The sequence below is a fragment of the Neoarius graeffei genome, chromosome 10 (genome assembly GCF_027579695.1).
Source record: "Neoarius graeffei isolate fNeoGra1 chromosome 10, fNeoGra1.pri, whole genome shotgun sequence".
NCBI classification, from domain to species: Eukaryota; Metazoa; Chordata; class Actinopteri; order Siluriformes; family Ariidae; genus Neoarius; species Neoarius graeffei.
This window is the reverse complement of record NC_083578.1, coordinates 30,513,555-30,532,747: the sequence shown is the minus strand read 5'-3', so window position 1 is coordinate 30,532,747 and position 19,193 is coordinate 30,513,555. Positions and strand designations below refer to the sequence as shown.

At 41.2% G+C, this 19,193-nt stretch overlaps 1 protein-coding gene across 1 annotated transcript in view; it reads left to right on the top strand.

Annotated features, from left to right (window-relative positions):
• The window catches only part of LOC132893505 (dedicator of cytokinesis protein 3-like), a 136,288-nt gene that overhangs the window by 81,915 nt on the left and 35,180 nt on the right, over positions 1 to 19,193 (top strand). The window contains exon 29 of the mRNA XM_060932699.1: positions 10,363 to 10,438. Coding sequence (XP_060788682.1) covers positions 10,363 to 10,438 — 76 coding nt within the window. The remainder of the gene's footprint in view (positions 1 to 10,362; positions 10,439 to 19,193) is intronic.

Genomic DNA, 19,193 nt, shown 5'->3' with positions numbered 1-19,193 from the left:
TTACTCAGTTAGCAGGGTCAGTACTTACAAAAGCTGCTCAGATTTTGGCATTGTGTATAAAGCCACACATAGTAAAATTTTGGCCTTACTAGGACAATAATAGTGTACTTCAGGAAATTTACCCTTTCAGCTGGGCCTAATAATAGCAGTGCAGAAGAACACTTGTGCTTTAAGAAGAATCTTTATTCCCAGCATATTTCAAACTACTTCATAGGTTTGATGAGGCACAGTGAGGTACCAGACTGATCGTACAGGATTAATTTAGGGGTAAAATAGCAAAAGCAACATGATAATGCAATAGCATCTGAAATGGAACAAAGAAAATTGTTAAAATAGGATATCATGTAAGGAGGGGCACGGTGGTGTAGTAGTTAGCACTGTCACCTCACAACAAGAAGGTCCTGGGTTTGAGCCCAGCGGCCAACAAGGGCTTTTCTGTGTGGAGTTTGCATGTTCTCTCTGTGTCTGTGTGGGTTTCCTCCAGGTGCTCTGGTTTCCCCCACAGTCCAAAGACATGCAGGTTAGGCTAACTGGTGGCTCTAAATTGACTGTAGGTTGACAAAATTGACAAATGGTTGTTTGTCTCTATGTGTCAGCTCTGCAATGACCTGGTGACTCGTCCAGGGTGTACCCCGCCTCTGACCCATAGTCAGCTGGGATAGGCTCCAGCTTGCCTGTGATCCTGTACAGGATAAGCGGCTACAGATAATGGGTGGATAATACCCAATCTGTAAGCATGCTCGCATTTACAGAAAAGATAGAGCAAGCAATATACAGGTGCATCTCAAAACATTAGAATATCATGGTTTTTTTTTGTAATTTAATTTAAAAAGGTAAACTTTCATATATTCTGCATTCATTATATGTAAAGTGAAATATTTCAAGCTTTTTTTGTTTAATCTTGAAGATTATGGCTCGTAGCTCATGAAAATCAGAAATCCAGGATCTCAAACTATTAGAATATTTCATAAGATCAATCAAAAAAGGATTTACAATACAGAAATGTCCAACTTCTCAAAATATGTTAATTTATACACTCAATATTTGGTTGGGGCTCTTTTACCATGAATTACTGCATCAATACAGCAGGGCATGGAGGTGATCAGCCTGTGGCACTGCTGAGGTGTTATTGAAGCCCAGGTTGCTTTGATAGCAGCCTTCAGTTCATCTGTATTTTGGGGTTGGATGTTTCTCATGTTCCTCTTGACAATCACCCGTAGATTCTCTATGGGGTTCAGGTCAGACGAGTTGGCTGGCCAATCAAGCACAGTAATATCATGGTCAGCAAACCATCTGGTAGCAGTTTTGGCACTGTGAGCAGATACTAAGTCCTTCTGGAAAAGAAAATCGGCATCTCCATAAAGCTTGTCAGCAGATGGACGTATGAAATGCTCTAAAATCTCCTGGTAGACGGCTGCATTGACTGTGGACTTAATAAAACACAGTGGACCAACACCAGCAGATGACATGGCATGCCAAATCATCACAGACTGCGAAAACTTCACACTGGACTTCACACACCTTGGATTCTGTACCTTTCCACTCTTCCTCCAGACTCTAGGACCTTGATTTCCAAATGAAATGCAAAATTTACTTTCATATGAAAAGAGGCCGGCACGATGGTGTAGTGGTTAGCACTGTTGCCTCACAGCAAGAAGGTCCAGGTTCAAGCCCCATTTCTGGCAAGGGCCTTTCTGTGCAGAATTTGCATGTTCTCCCCGTGTCCACGTGGGTTTCCTCCGGGTGCTCCGTTTTCCCCCACAGTCCAAAGACATGCAGGTTAGGTTAACTGGTGACTCTAAATTGACCGTAGGTGTGAGTGTGAATGGTTGTCTGTGTCTATGTGCCAGCCCTGTGATGACCTGGTGACTTGTCCAGGGTGTATCCTGCCTTTCGCCCGTAGTCAGCTGGGATAGGCTCCAGCTTGCCTGCAACCCTGTAGAACAGGATAAAGTGGCTAGAGATGATGAGATGAGATGAGATGAGATGAGATGAGATGAGATGAGATGAGATGAGATGAGATGAGATGAGATGAGATGAGATGAGATGAGATGAGATGAGATGAGATGAGATGAGATGAGATGAGATGAAAAGAGGCCTTTGGACCACTGAGCAACAGTCCATTTCTTTCTCTCCTTAGCCCAGGTAAGACGCTTCTGACATTGTCTCTGGTTCAGGAGTGGCTTGATATTCGGAATGGAACAGTTATAGCCCCTTTCCTGAAGACATCTGTGTGCAGTGGCTCTTGATGCACTGACACCAGCCTCAGTCCTCTCCTTGTAAAGCTCTCCCAAGTTCTTGAATTGATGTTTCTTGACAATCCTCTCAAGGCTGCGGTCATCCCTGTTGCTTGTGCACCTTTTCCAGCCAGCCTTTTCAGCAATGACCTTCTGTGGCTTACCCTCCTTGTGGAGGGTGTCAATGATCATCTTCTGGACAACTGTCAAGTTAGCAGTCTTCCCCATGGTTATGGTTGAGTGAACTGAACTTGGCTGAGACATGCACAGTATTTATACTGTTTGATTCGTAATTTACTCAACTCGAAATGAAATATTCTAATATTTTGAGATTTTTTTTCTGCTGTAAGCCATAATTATCAAAATTAATAGAAAAATGCTTGAAACATTTTAGTTTAGATGTAATGAGCTGAGAATATATTAAATTTTCACTTTCTAAAATAACTGATGGAAAATATTGAACTTTTTCACGATATTCTAAGATTTTGAGATGCACCTCTAATGGTAAAGTACTATTGCAATCGGATTAACTCTTTGTAATTCTTCATCCCAGGCAGGGGTGTGGCAGTATTTCAAGCAATTTCAAATGTACTCATGCCGTTAAAAAGTTTGCATCCCATGTGGTCCATTTGGATATGTACACTCCAGAAATTTTACCAGCTAAAACAGTAAGAAATGTGTAAAGGGTGTTACTTAGCATTTGTTCCTTAGGCCACACCAATTTAATTAGTTGGTTCTCTGATTTTTTCAGGAAAAATATGAAGCGAGCGAGCGAAATAAAAATAAAATTTAAAAAATGTTCTGATGGTAAAATTAGCGGTGGAAATAGACCAAACAATACAGGTAAACCAGTAAACAGAATTTTCAACACACCTGTCAAAGATTTTACGCTTCTGTTCGCTGAATACCCTAACAATCACAAACACAGGCTTTGCAGGAGTCCCCTCCACAGGCATGTTTCTTCCACAAGTCTTTATCGAAAGTGAAAGGGGCAATTTGATTGGTTTTCGATGTCACGTGACCTCACGTCATGTGACCTTTTCTGTTGGCGGAAGTTTGATTTCGATTTTTTTTTTCATTTTGCATTTTCTTTAAGCGGCGATTCCGAGAACCAACTAATTGAATTGATGTGGCCTTAGGAACTGCTTATAAACATTCTGGTATAGCCTTAACAGCAGCAATAACTTCCATGAAAAATATGTAATTGGCTGTAATTTAGCTGTGGGTTTTGTTGTGCTTCTCTCTTTTACAGTGTGAATTACAGGAGAGGGTTGAGAATCCCTAATCCTGAAGATGTGCATAGTTTGTTTTCACTCAATTTAGTTCAAATCGATTCCATTTGTACAGTGCTTTTAAGAATAGACAGTCACAAAGCAACAAAAATCTGGATGGAGATCTATATCCCTAATGAGCAAGTCAGAGGGAAAGTGACATGGAAAATTCCATGAGATGACATGAAGAAAAAAACTTGCCGATTCAAAAAGGAATCCATCCTCTTCTGGTGACACTAGAGAGTGGAACTGTGATCATTATAAGAAACAGTTCTACAGAGTAAAGTCAAATGTTCAGTGTCGGCATATTTTGACAGTTGTCGGACGAGCACAGGAAAGTCTTAATAATAATAACAGCTGCTCGTAGGAGGCAGTGGTGGCTCATCTATAGGGGCAAGTGTGCAGAGCCCCACCATTTATATCAGCCATTTAACAAATAGTAGTCTTCATAAGGTACTCATTCACAAGTCCATGCATTTTAAACTCAATTTAAACCTTTACTGATTTTGTCATTATTTGACAGATACAAGTAGGTATTCTGTTTATTTACTTGCCTGTCTAGATGTTGCTGACGGAGCCCTGAACTTCAGTAGAGTTATTATTGTTACTACCCTAGTGGTCAAAATTGGGAACTGCAATAAATTCTAATATATAGAGGTACATTGGGGTAAAGATAATCTTTCCCCAATGCATACTTTTCAGTGGAGGAGGAGCAGCAGACAAGACAGGTCATGATAAGGTTGCTAGATTGGGTTAGTTTAAAAATACAGCCAAAATCTTGTTTTGTTTGTTTGTTTGTTTGTTTGTTTGTTTGTTTGTTTGTTTGTTTGTTTGTTTGTTTGTTTTTGCAAGTCACTGGAATGAAGTCTCATAGATTTTCACAAAAAGTGTAAAGTGTAAGTGTAGACGGTGTTCCATTTGTATTGTCAGATATATTGCAAAGATTGGGAGAGGGAAAAAGGGGTTATGGAATAATAACAAAGGTATATCTAAAACTACTCAAAATGTGCTGCTTGACAGCATACAGTCTATTATGAGGCTATTCTGAAAATTCACTAGTTAGAAGCCTACAGCATAAGTCAAGTGTGATAGCTTCTCAGCCTATCTTGTCCCGCCAAAATCTGTGGTCACTAGCCACTGCTGATCAGAGAAAGTTGACAGTATTGAGGTTAGATTATTCACTACAGCTGGAAGGATACTCATATGCCTGAGGGATTTTGGGAAATGGTAGTCTTTAATGTATTCAGATGAGCAGTGAGAGGTGAGTTACAATGCAGAATACTGAGTAAGCAGGAAGAACAGAGCAAGTGTTTTCAACCTACACTTAGACTTACAGATTTAGACTGTGTCTGGGTCTGGAACACTAATTGGAAGGCTATTCCAATCTTGAGCCAATATCTTGAGCTGAATCTGTTAAGCAAAATCTACAAAAAAACATGATGCAGCAGCTGAGAAAATGCATAGAGCATAAGGGTAAACATATAGAGGATGGCACGGTGGTGTAGTGGTTAGCACTGTCGCCTCACAGCAAGAAGGTTCTGGGTTTGAGCCCAGTGGTTGACAGGACCCTTTGTGTGTGGAGTTTGCATGTTCTTCCCGTGTCTGCATGGGTTTTCTCCAGGTGCTCCGGTTTCCCCCACAATCCAAAGACATGCAGGTTAGACTAATTGGTGGCTTTAAATTGACCGTAGGTGTGAATGTGAGTATAAATGGTTGTTTGTCTCTATGTGTCAGCCCTGCGATGACCTGGCGACTTGTCCAGGGTGTACCCTGCCTCTGGCCCATAGTCCGCTGGGATAGGCTCCAGCTTGCCCACGACCCTGCACAGGATAAGCGGTTACAGATAATGGAAGGATGGATGGTAAACATATAGAGCATAAATAATAAAATTGTAAATAATAAATACAAAATTAAGTGCATGTAGTTTTATTCTCATTGGTTCCTGACTTTTTGGACACCCTGTAGATCATGATAAAGAATCTGCGCCTTTTGCTCAAAGCAGACATGGCGGATTATAGACCAAACGTTTGCTCAGGTATAGTGGGGCAAGACCATTCTTTATTTTTTTTTTAAATTCCATTCAATTTTGAATTAGACTACCTGTATAGTTAGATGTCATTTATATTCTAACTTTCAAATGGTCTGTTTTAAGATGTGGCTATGTTTATTATACCATGGCACTAGCTTTTTACCTCTAGTTATTTTTATTTCAAGTGGAGCAACATTATCTAGGGTGGAGCACAACATTAACTACTCCTGTAAAATAATCAACGGTAACAGTACAGTCTATTACTTTAGTAGAAACAGTGCCAATAACAGTACAGTCATAAGAGTATACAACTCCAAATCAGAAAATGTTGGGACTGTATGTTGAAATTGAAATTAAAACTGCAAACAATGTTTTGAAAATAATCATTGACTGGCATTGCACTCAAAACAATATATCAGCACATTATTTGTTGTTGAACCTCGTGAATTTTATTGTTGCTGGATTTTTTTTTTTCAAAATAAACACATTTCAATTTTGATTCTTGCAGCACATTTCAAAAAAGTTGAGATGGTAAAGCATTTACCACTTTATAATGTTGCCATTCTTTCTCACAGCACTTAAAGTTGTTTAGGGACATTGAGGGACATGGTGTTATTTTGTCCCATTCTTCCTGCAAACAGGTCTTAAAGCTGAACAAAACCCAAAAATAAATTCCTTTATGCTGACAGATAATATCCATACAAGACATGTTCGATTGTTCATAATTGTACCTGTATACAGTGTACAGATAGTTTTTCTTTTAAAATAAAATGTCCCTGGGTGCTGCCATCTTACTCTCTCCAAGGTTCAAATATCGCACTCTGTGTATAAATTACGCAAGAGAATCCGAGATTGTGACGTCACTCACACACCACATGACTTTCAGAAGCTGAGACCTAGTGGACACATCACTTCTAAATTGTTGTATACAACCCTAAAGATGCCCGAGTGTCAAGCATTTGGCTGTAAAAATAAGCCAGATCGTTGAAGCAGTGATTGAACACACACACACACACACACACACACACACACACACACACACACACACACACACACACACACAAGTAAACAGTGAGCAGACACATACCCAGCCAGGAGATTGTTTTGCTGCCTATAAATGCTCCATGGCTGGCTTCTTGTAGTGTTTTAATTTTTTTGGAAAAATCCTTGTATTTTTATATGACATGCTTTTGTTTGTTTTTATTCACTGAGAAAAGTGATCTTTTTAGATGGCAAGAATCACATTGCTACAGCAGCGGATATTGTTTACTACCATCTGTGTCAGTACTGCGTATGTGTTATCTAGCCAAGTCAGATTTGCACTTTATAAAAGTGAAGTCTGCTGATTCGCATATATTGTTGCCAGTAAAAATCACATGGTTACAGAAAATTTCTAATTAGATTTTTAGAATTAGAAGCCTTTATTTGCCGCATATACATTGCAGCACAGTGAAATTCCTTCTCTTCATTTAACCCATCTGAAGCAGTGAACATGTACGTACACACACACACACACACACACACACACACACACACACACACAGCAGTGAAGAGTGCCCAGGGATTTTTTTTTTTAGAATTAGAAGCCTTTATTTGATGGCTCTGTATTACTAAGGTAAACAGTGTACTAGTGGGAAAGCTACAACATAAGCGTATATCCAGTTTCAGTGCAAATGGCCGCGTTCAGGTAAGCCTTTTTTTGAGTAATGTGTGCAGAATGTGATTTTGCATTGTCTTGTTGAAATATCCATGGAAACGATGTTATCTTGAAGGCAGCATATGTTGCTCCAAAGTTTCAATGTACTTTTCTTCATTAATGCTGCTACCACAGAAGTGTAAGTTACCTTTGCCAAAGGGCACTGACACAACCCCATACCATGATGGACCCTGGCTTTTGGACTTGTTGCTGGTAACAATTTGGTTGGTCCTTTTCATCTTTGGTCCAGAGCACACAGTATCCATTTCTTACAAAAAAGACCTGGAATACTCATTTGTATTACAGATTTCCACTGTGTGATGGTCCCAGATGCTTCAGAGCCCAGAGAAGTCAACAGTGCTTCTGGACACATTTAACATAAGGTTTCCTTGCACAGTTTTAAGTTTTAACTGGCATTTGTGGATGAAACTCCATACTGTAGTGCTTGACAAAGTTTTGCAAAAGTAATCCCAAGCCCATGTGTTTATATCAGCTATTGATGAATGACAGTTCATGATGCAGTGCCATCTGTGAGATCAGAGATCGTAGGCATTCAGCTTAGGCTTGCGCCCTTGGCCTTTATGCACTGAAATTCCTCCAGATTCCTTGAATCGTTTAATGGTATTATGCACTGTAGAGAGTGAAATATCCAAATTCCTTCCTATCTTTCTTTGAGGAACATTGTTTTTAAACATTTCAATTATTTTCTCACACATTTTTTTTGACAAACCGGAGATCCTCAGCCCATCTTTGCTTCTTAAAGACTAGGCCTTCCTTGGATATCGATTTTGCACCAAATCATGATTACAGTCACATAATTATTTAATTGTTTTACCTCATTACTTGCCCTAAATTGCCCTATCCCAACTTTTTTTGGAATGTGTTGCAGGCTTGTAATGTAGGAATGGATATCTATTAACAAATGAAATAAAGTTGACCAGATAAAACATGAAATATCTTGGGTTCATACTGTCTACAATGAAATACAAGTCAAAGTAAATTTAGAAATCACTGCTTTCATTTTTTACTTGCATTTTCTATACCGTCCCAACTTTTTCTGATTTGGGGTTGTACTTTGTTTGATATGTTAAAATAATAAGTTTGAAATAATGTAATTTAAAATTTTTTGGATATATCTGTTTCAGTCCTGAATTACAAGTGCTTCTTATTTACTGTTTTTTTCATCAAAATAATTTGCGATTATTTTCTGGCAAAGATAAATGATACACTAAAACTAGCACATTTTGCTTTAATATTCAGATATATTTGCACAACAGTCCACATTTGCTTTGACTAATCGAATACATTTTACAGTTTTGTAATGAAAGCATTTTTCTATAAACCAGTGTAAAACTGCATCACATCATTATAATGGCTGTTACGCCATCCTATGATTTCCAATTCTATCAAATTAGAGTATCAGAGCTCAGCTCCACTTGCTGTTCACATAAACCAAAAGTGAGGGGCAGCAAAGAGAGGAGGGGAAGATTTTAACAGATGCATTTGTCAGTCATTTGTATTTAGTCAGTAGTCAGGCAAAGTAACCCATTTTACCAATGCATTAGCACTAAGAGGCAGCAGTGTAAGTGTCTTTGAGGACAGAACTGATTTGGGCCTGTTGCTTCACTTTAAGTGAAAATAGTAATCCACCACTAACAGAAAAGATAAATGGTTTGCCAACAATATGTTGGAATTATGCCAGAAATGTACACTTACCTCCACATGAAAATGGAAAATGTTGTTTAAAAACACAACTGACAGCGCTACCATTTACATGGTATTATATATTGGGAAAAAAAATAATTATTCACTCTTGCATTGGCTTTGTATTAAAGATAATTATTTTAATGTCACTATTTTTGGTTCTTGATACTGAAGATGGTAATTACTTGAACAATCATGTTAAGCCCTTTGCAGCCATATTATTTTGTTCCTTTATTTCAATCAGAAAACAATGGCAAGATTTTCAATATTTTCTGTGGCATCTACATTTATAACAATTGTACGTAAGTTTTGTAGTAAATGTAAAATTATATATATATATATATATATATATATATATATATATATATATATATATATATATATATGCGCATGTTGATGATATAGAAATAAGTGATGTAAATTCACATAAAAATAGCAGATAACAGAGCAGTGTTAATTTTGTCAATGAAAATTTTGACAGCCTTTTTTTCATGACTAAATTGTAACGACAACATGAATGGAAAAAAAATTGACAGTAAAAATTACAGTGAAATCACTGTTCATTATGCCCGATGAGTCAAGACAAAACAAAATAGCTGGCTCTGTTCAGGCAGACAACCTAGCTTATTTCTCAAGGGAATTTTTATAGCCAGGATAAATATCCTTCAGCAAAATCCATTACAGTATGTTACCTTCCCTGTTTTGCATTCTTGAGCATAGTTGGGAAGCAGGGGAATCCGGCTTGCTAGGCTTGCTCACAAATCATAGCTTATCATGGCTTTCACAAGGCTTCTGGATTCTAACAGGTAAATGAGTCAAGATACACGCACAGCATTTGTCTGAACAAATGCCTTCTATCTTTATATGAAAATAGCGGTCATCACCATCACAGTGTACAGAATGCTATCTTCACTCGATAGCTCTCAAAACAGTAACGGAGTCATGGCTGACTCCACATATCTTCTCCATAACAACAACATCAGTCACATACCAAAAAAATAAAAATAAATAAACTCACCCAGTATCCACAATACCCAGTAGCCCATCTTAAAGCTAGAGGTTTACAACAAGTATCATGAAACTGTCTGAGAAAATTATGACTAAAACATTAACTAAAATTAGACTAAAATTAAAACTGAGTTCCAATGATTAAATCTTGACTAATACAAAACAACAAAAAGACTAAAATATGACTAAAATGTAACTACAATTTTCAGTAAGTGACCAAGATGAAAACTAAATTTAAAATTCTTGCCAAAATTAACACTGTAACAGAATTGAGGTTTATGAGTAATGCTTGCATCAGGCCTGATTTTTTTTTTTTTTTTAAATCAGCATTGTTACATCATAAGGAATTTATACTGGCTCCCAGAATTAGGTTTGCAGATTATCTGAATTTATCTGTATTTGTGATTTCTTATACAGGATTATTGTGATGACAACCCAATATCTGACTCCTGCACTTCACAAGAACTTCTCAGATGCAGACTTTGATTTTAAGGTGAAGAATGTGTTCTGTCCATTTTACTTCTTTTACTAAATTACTTCTAGCTGTGTATTTTCAAACAGACACATCTATATGTGCTATGAAGAATGGCCATAACAAATTTTGGTAACATAGCAAAAAAAAAAAAGGCACAAGAACATGCTACTGTCTTCTCAGTTAGAAATAATTTGGTCTATTTTAGTGAATAAACTCTTGGGTCCTGTGCATCTCATAATCATAACATTTGACAGGTGCTTTGACCAATCAGATTTTTAAAAGTGATTCTGTCTTGACTACTTAGCACATTTTAACCGCCTCTTGAACTGTCTCACTTTTCCACAAGACCACAGTAGACAAAAATTTGTTGTGACCTTTGCATTATAAGGTTCTCTGTGGGTGAAGATTGAATTTCAGATAGAATCTAATGCTAAGGTCACATTGTGTTTAAACTAAAGTTAATAGATTATCTTGCTTTAAAAAAAAATTAAGGTGCACAAGAAAACATAATGGGTTCAAACGGTTGTTTACCACGATTTATTACTATTTCCTAAGACACAGATACAGTAAATAGACATTACCTGCAGCTATTATTTGACCTTTTTGATGTTAGATTTTTGGATATGTTCAAACTCTGTCCTCTGAAACAGGTCTGAAAAGTTGTGGTCTGTTGTACAGCATTGCATAATAGAAGAATGTTCAGTATATTTGGTGCACCAAATGTTTCATTGATTTACATAGAAATTTGAAGCTCCAAGAGTTGATACAGATTCATTTTTACAAACTGTCAGTTGACAGTTTTGGGTAGCTCCTGCAGACAAAGAAAGATGGACAGATCCTTCTGATAAAATCACACAAAATTGCTACAAGACAGGCACAGTATGGTGGGTACGCATACATAATCTACAGAAAATGCAATCATTAATATAATGAAATTTACAAATTAGCATGGAGCCATTCAACAGAATATTTGCCTACAATCACACTTTTTTAGGAAAAGGATGCTATGGCTGAAATCAATATCAGCTTTTCTGGGGTTTACATCCTAAGAGACCTAGAACCTAATGCTCAGAATAGGTTGTTTCATTGGCAAGATTGACATAATATACCAGAAGAATGCACAATAAAGTTGATTTTGAAGCTTAATTAAGATTGGGATCAGATTAAGGAAATAACACATTAAACAAGAATATTAACATGATCTTTCAAAGCTGAAACATACAAAATATTTTCCTAAACTTTGCCCATTTTTTGATTGATTGATTGATTGATTGATTGATTGATTGATTGATTGATTGATTGATTCTGAACAGTAAAGAAGAAAGATATAAAAATTAAAAAAAAATTAAAAATACAATAATCAAAGCGGGCGGCACGGTGGTGTAATGGTTAGCACTGTCGCCTCACAGCAAGAAGGTCCGGGTTTGAGCCCCGTGGCCGGTGAGGGCCTTTCTGTGCGGAGTTTGCATGTTCTCCCCGTGTCCGCGTGGGTTTCCTTCGGGTGCTCCGGTTTCCCCCACAGTCCAAAGACATGCAGGTTAGGTTAACTGATGACTCTAAATTGACCGTAGGTGTGAATGGTTGTCTGTGTCTATGTGTCAGCCCTGTGATGACCTGGTGACTTGTCCAGAGTGTACCCCGCCTTTCGCCCGTAGTCAGCTGGGATAGGCTCCAGCTTGCCTGCGACCCTGTAGAACAGGATAAAGCAGCTAGAGATAATGAGATGAGATGAGATGAGATGAGATGAGATGAGATGAGATAGTCAAAGCATCGTCATAAACAAACAGAATAGCGTAGCCACAAGGCAGTAACATAATAATGTTCAGAAAGGATTAGGAAGAAGTAAATAACTTATCAAATCCTAACCCTCTATACCACCACTAATCAAACGTCACTTTCCGCCATAATAAACTATATATACAAAAGCAACAAACAAAAAAGAAAACATACCAACATGGTATAATATCGACCAAATCAAATCATATATACAGATACTTATATTATGCATATATACACACATACAATACATATATACAGTACATACATATACACATACCTATATACACATATCCATACGTACACAGACACCCATAATATATATATATATATATACGCACACACAATACTCATTATGACATAAATATATATATATACCGTACGTACCCATACCCACATATATACTCCTATATTATCAGGAGAATGTTATTGTAATATCTCAAATATTTATAAGATGAGCACTAAAAAGGAAACCAGAAAACATCTATTGCTTCATATGACCCAGTAATTTACATATGATTTACATGATATACCACTTGGGGGTACAGAGATTTTTGGAATTCATCACAGACTTAAACTCTGTAAACAGGTATGTCACTACACCAGGACATTATTATTATTGTTCAATAAACCTGTAAAAACTCACCTCATTCATGTCATTATCTCTAGCCGCTTTATCCTTCTACAGGGTCGCAGGCAAGCTGGAGCCTATCCCAGCTGACTATGGGCGAAAGGCGGGGTACACCCTGGACAAGTCGCCAGGTCATCACAGGGCTAACACATAGACACAGACAACCATTCACACTCACATTCACACCTACGGTCAATTTAGAGTCACCAGTTAACATAATCTGCATGTCTTTGGACTGTGGGGGAAACCGGAGCACCCGGAGGAAACCCACGCGGACACGGGGAGAACATGCAAACTCCGCACAGAAAGGCCCTCGCCGGCCCCGGGGCTCGAACCCAGGACCTTCTTGCTGTGAGGCGACAGCGCTAACCACTACACCACCGTGCCTCCCCCTGTAAAAACTCATTATGACAATTTCAAAAATAATAAAATTTGAAGCCTAGCTATGGATTACTGGACCTGATAACCTTTACAATTTTATGTAGGAACTCCACACTTTAAGCACTGGAGTATGCTGCTATGAGTTATCACTCATTAAACCAGTTGAGGTAGAACCTGGTGTCTGTTTCTATATACAGTGGTGCTTCAAAGTTTGTAAACCCTTTAGAATTTTCTATATTTCTGCATAAATATGACCTAAAACATCATCAGATTTTCACACAAGTCCTAAAAGTAGATAAAGAGAACCCAGTTAAACAAATGAGACAAAAAGATTATACTTGGTCATCTATTTATTTATTGAGGAAAATGATCCAATATTACATATCTGTGGGTGGCAAAAGTATGTGAACCTTTGCTTTCGGTATCTGGTGTGACCCCCTTGTGCAGCAATAACTGCAACTAAACGTTCCCGGTAACTGTTGATCAGTCCTGCACACCGGCTTGGAGGAATTTTAGCCCATTCCATTGCCTCCCTCCTGAATACATACAAGGTTGCATACATTCCTCAAGCCCAATTTGGTAAAATCTAACTACTTCTCCAGTAGTGCTGGTACCAAAGACAGGGTGTAGTCAGATTTCTTGGTTACCTGGTTAAGTACTTGGTAAGCAATACATGGTCTGAGAGCTCTGTCTTACACCTAGCACCAAGTGATGCCAAGCACGATGCAAGTGTCTTTGCTAGTTTGAGACCAACACAGTTGTGATTTTCCCGTCCAGTGCCCACGTTGTTTAAATAGCAAATGCACTTGCACCCATCTGAGTGCCCGTGGGTGCGTTGGTCTTAAAATGAGGTGTAGTCAGGCACACCTTTGGTGCATTGCTATTTTGAGGCAGTGGAAAGCAACTGTGCATTTGACCAACAAAAACCTGGTCTGAAGTCAGTGGTGCAAGATTTTACTGGGCACATTATCAAGATCATAATAATAATATAGTAAAAAAAAAAAAAGTATAGTAATAGGCACCTACAGTGGCAGGTGAACAACGAGCATACACTCTGCTTGTTACACACAGGAACACACAGCAGTGCAAAAACATGTGAAAGGTTAAAGAATAAAAAGTTTACAATGTGAAAGTTTATTGTGTTTATCAAGATATTTAAAAAGACTACCCCAAATCAGAAAAAGTTGGAATGGTATGTTGAAGTTGAAATTAAAACTGAAAACAATGATTTGTAAATAATCCTTGAACTGTATTGCACTCAAAACAATACAACAGTAAATTATTTGCTTTCAGTATCTGGTGTGACCCCCTTGTGCAGCAATAACTGCAACTAAACATTTCCGGTAACTGTTGATCAGTCCTGCACACTGGCTTGGAGGAATTTTAGCCCATTCCTCCGTACAGAACAGCTTCAACTCTGGAATGTTGGTGGGTTTCCTCAATGAACTGCTCGCTTCAGGTCCTTCCACAACATTTCAATTGGATTACGGTCAGGACTTTGACTTGGCCATTCCAAAACATAAATTTTATTCTTCTTTAACCATTCTTTGGTAGAATGACTTGTGTGCTTAGGGTCATTGTCTTGCTGCATGACCCACCTTTTCTTGAGGTTCAGTTTATGGACAGATGTACCGACATTTTCCTTTAGAATTCACTGGTATAATTCAGAATTCATTGTTCCATCAATGATGGCAATCCGTCCTGGCCCAGATGCAGCAAAACAGGCCCAAACCATAATACTACTACCACCATGTTTCATAGATGGGATAAGGTTTTTATGCTGGAATGCAGTTGTAACAGTTCCTGATGTGGGTGGAGCACAGAAGCACGGCAGGCGAGAGTTGATGGTTACAGAAACACTTTATTAAAGTTTTTCAGCTTGCTACTCACTCACTCACTCACTCACTCACACACACATTCGTTGTGGTCAGGGAGAGAGCCCCTTTTCTCTGCTCTCTCCTTTTATGCTCCATCCCTGTAACAAATACACACACACACACACACACATTAATTGACAGCAGGTGGAATGACTTAGCCACCTACTTTCCCCGACCCCGCCCTCCATTCACAGACTGCTGCTTGCCCACACCCCCACTGCCACATACCCCCACTGCCTGAGTCCGGCCTGAAGCTGACTCCCCCCCACGACGGGACAGGAAGTCCGCCACCACCATCTGCGCCCCCGGCCTGTGGATCACCTCAAATTTAAATGGCTGAGGGCGAGATACCAATGGGTGATCCACACATTGACGTCCTTCATGCGGTGGAGCCACTGGAGGGTTGTGTGGTCCAAACAGAGAGTGAAAGGGCGCCCCAGCAGGTAGTATCGGAGGGCAAGGGCTGTCCACTTGATGGCAAGACACTCCTTGATTTTGCTGTACTTGCTTTCGCACATCAATGGTTTCCGGCTGATGTACAGCACGGGGCGCTCCTCGCCCTCCACCTCCTGGGACAAAATGGCCCCCAGCCCTCTGTCCGATGCATCAGTCTTCTCTCGGGCTAGAGGAGTCAAGGGGATCTGCCAATATCCCTTTGTTAGATCCAGTGTCGAATAAAAGCGAGCAGCGCCTAACCGATCAAGCAACTCATCAATGCAAGGCATTGGGTATGTGTCAAATTTGGACACCACGTTGACCTTTCTATAGTCCACACAGAACCGAACTGACCCATCAGTCTTGGGAACCAGGACCACTGGGCTGCTCCAGTCACTGTGGGACTCCTCGGTTATGCCCATTTCGAGCATGGCCTTGAGTTCGTCCCGAACCACCTTTTTTTGTGTTCAGGCAAGCGGTAAGGGTGGCTACGCACCACCACCCCGGGGGCATTTCGATGTGGTGTTCTATGAGGTGGGTATGACCAGGAAGGGGCGAGAACACATCAGAAAATTCCTTCTGCAACTTGGCTACCTCCGTGAGTTGGACCGGTGAGAGGTGGTCTCCACAAGGGACCGGAGTGTTAAATATTCCATCAGGTTTTTAAACCCTAGCCAATCAGTACCCAAAATCAATGAGTGGGTGAGACGGGGACTAACCGCCGCCTTTATTCTATGCATTTGGCCCCAGAATAGAATATGGACAGACACTAGAGGGTATTGGTGAACATTCCTGTGTGCACACACACACACACACACACACACACAACACTTTCACCACTTGTGCTCCCCCCAATGCCTCACCTTGCACCAGGCATTGGTGAATTGAGGTCTGATTGCAACCGGAATCCACCAAAGCGTGATATGTATCCTTGTACCCTTGAATACTCACCAGTATGCGATACATTCTGGCCTGATTGGGGGCGGTTTCTGGCGTGTCGGGGATCCAGATTACAGCACTCACCTCCCTTGCAGAGCTCTGACCCTGGAGATGCTCAGATTCCCCTCCACGCAAGCACACCGGCCCAGGCTTTCCCTCTGCGCTGGTGTTATGGGCGTCACTCACCTGAGGGGGAGACAACACAGACATGGAAGAGGGAGAGGGGAGGACACCATGGGTGCGATGGGCCGGCTGGGGAGGAGCCAACCGCTGCCTCAGTGGCAGGGGAATGGGGTGGAGAGGGGGACGAGAGACAGGGGGGAAAGAGAGAGAGAAAAGAGAAGTGAGGAAAGATGCCTCATCTGCCTACCATCGGAGCCACCTCCAGATGGTCCTCTGCCAGCTTGATGGCTCGTTCCAGCGATGCCGGGCGGTGACACTGGACCCATTCCGCCATTCCTTCCGGAAGTCGAGAGATAAATTGTTTCAGTGCCACCAGATCAATGATCTCATCAGCGTCATGGTCTTCCTCCCTCAGCCACTGCCGGCAGGCATCCCAGAGTTGCTGGCCGAATGCAAACAGCCGGCCGACCTCCTCCAATGCCAGCGTCTGGAAGCGCTGGCAATGTTGCTCCGGGGAGCAGCCGAGCCACTGCAGGATGGCTTTCCTCAGGTCAGCATAGACCAGCCAGCTGTCAGCAGGGAGCTGCTGTACTGCGAGCTGTGCCTCGCCAGTCAGGAGCGAAAGAAGGCATGCCGCACGCTGCTCCAGTGGCCACGCCTCGGCTGCTTGCTCAAAGAGGGCGAAGAACGCTTCTGGATCGTCCTGCGGTCCCATCTTCATGAGGGTGGCGGTAGCGGTGGTCGATGCCCCTGCTGACGCTAGCAAGTACCAGAACACCTGGCGATCTTCCTGCTGGGCCACCATCAAGGCTTTGAAGCATTGCTCCTGTTCCTTTCGGAAGGTGATCAGTGCTTGATGCTGAATGGGGAGGACTCCATAGGGTGGTTCCCTTCTGTGCTCCCAGGTTTCAGCAACACTGTAACAGTTCCTGATGTGGGTGGAGCAGAGAAGCACGGCAGGCGAGAGTTGATGGTTACAGAAACACTTTATTTTAGCTTTTCAGCTTGCTACTCACTCACTCACACATGCATTGTGGGCAGGGAGAGAGCCCCTTTTCTCTGCTCTCTCTCTCTCTCTCCTTTTATGCTCCATCCCTGTAACACACACACACACACACACACACACACACACACACACACACATGTTAATTGACACCAGGTGGAATGACTTAGCCACTTACCTTCCCCGACCCTGCCCTCCATTCACAGACTGCTGCTTGGCCATGCCCCCAGCAGTGTTTTCCTTTCTCCAAACATAACACTTCTCATTTAAACCAAAAAGTTCTATTTTGATCTCATCCATCCACAAAACATTTTTCCAATAGCCTTCTGGCTTGTCCATGTGATCTTTAGCAAACTGCAGATGAGCAGCAATGTTCTTGGTGGAGAACAGTGGCTTTCTCCTTGCAACCCTGCCATGCATACCATTGTTGTTCAGTGTTCTCCTGATGGTGGACTCATGAACATGAACATTAGCCAATGTGAGAGAGAGGCCTTCAGTTGCTTAGAAGTTACCCCAGGGTCCTGTGTGATCTCGCTGACTATTACACACCTTGCTCTTGGACTGATCTTTGTTGGTCGACCACTCCTGGGGAGGGTAACAATGGTCTTGAATTTCCTCCATTTGTACACAGTCTGTCTGACTGTGGATTGGTGGAGTCCAAACTCTTTAGAGATAGTTGTGTAACCTTTTCCAGCCTGATGAGCATCACCAATGCTTTTTCTGAGGTCCTCAGAAATCTCCTTTGTTCGTGCCATGATACACTTCCACAAACATGTATTGTGAAGATCAGACTTTGATAGATCCCTGTTCTTTAAATAAAACAGGGTGCCCACTCACACCTGAATGTCATCCTACTGATTGAAAACACCTGACTCTAATTTCACACTAAGTTCACACTAAGTTCACAGGGAATTGGAGACAAGGGGTTTGACTTGGGAGACATGAAAAGTTGGGTGAATACAGTGCATGTTTACAGGTGGAGACAGTCTTACAGAGCAGGGATTAATTACCTTGGAGATGGGAAAAGGCCCCATGAACCTGGGAGCCAATTTGCGGGAGACTGTCTTGAGGGGCAGGTGGCAAGTGGAGAACATCACCCGCTGCCCCACCCTATAGATGGGAGCTGCCGAGTGGTGTTTGTTGGCTTGCCCTTTAAACATCTTGACAGAGCGTAGGAGCTTTTTCCTGGTCAATGCACACGTTCTCCTGCAGCAGCGCACAAACACCTATGCAGAGGGCACGGCGACTTCTTCTTGGACAGGGAAGAGTGGTGGCTGGTAACCCAGGGAGCACTGGAAGGGGGAAAAACCTGTAGCAGAGGTGGGTAAGGAGTTGGGAGCATACTCTATCCAAGGAAGGGCCTTGCTCCAGGAGGCAGCATCCTTGGACACCATGCACCTGAGGGCCACTTCCAGCTCCTGGTTGGCCCGTTCCATCTGCCCATTGGTCTGAGGGTGGAAACCTGAAGACAGACTGCGAGAAGCACCAATGAGTTTACAGAAAGCTTTCCAGAATTGGGCAGAGAACTGGGGTCCATGGTCTGACACAATGTCTGAGGGGAGTCCGTGTAGACAGAAAACATGGAGTATCAGTAATTCGGCAGTCTCT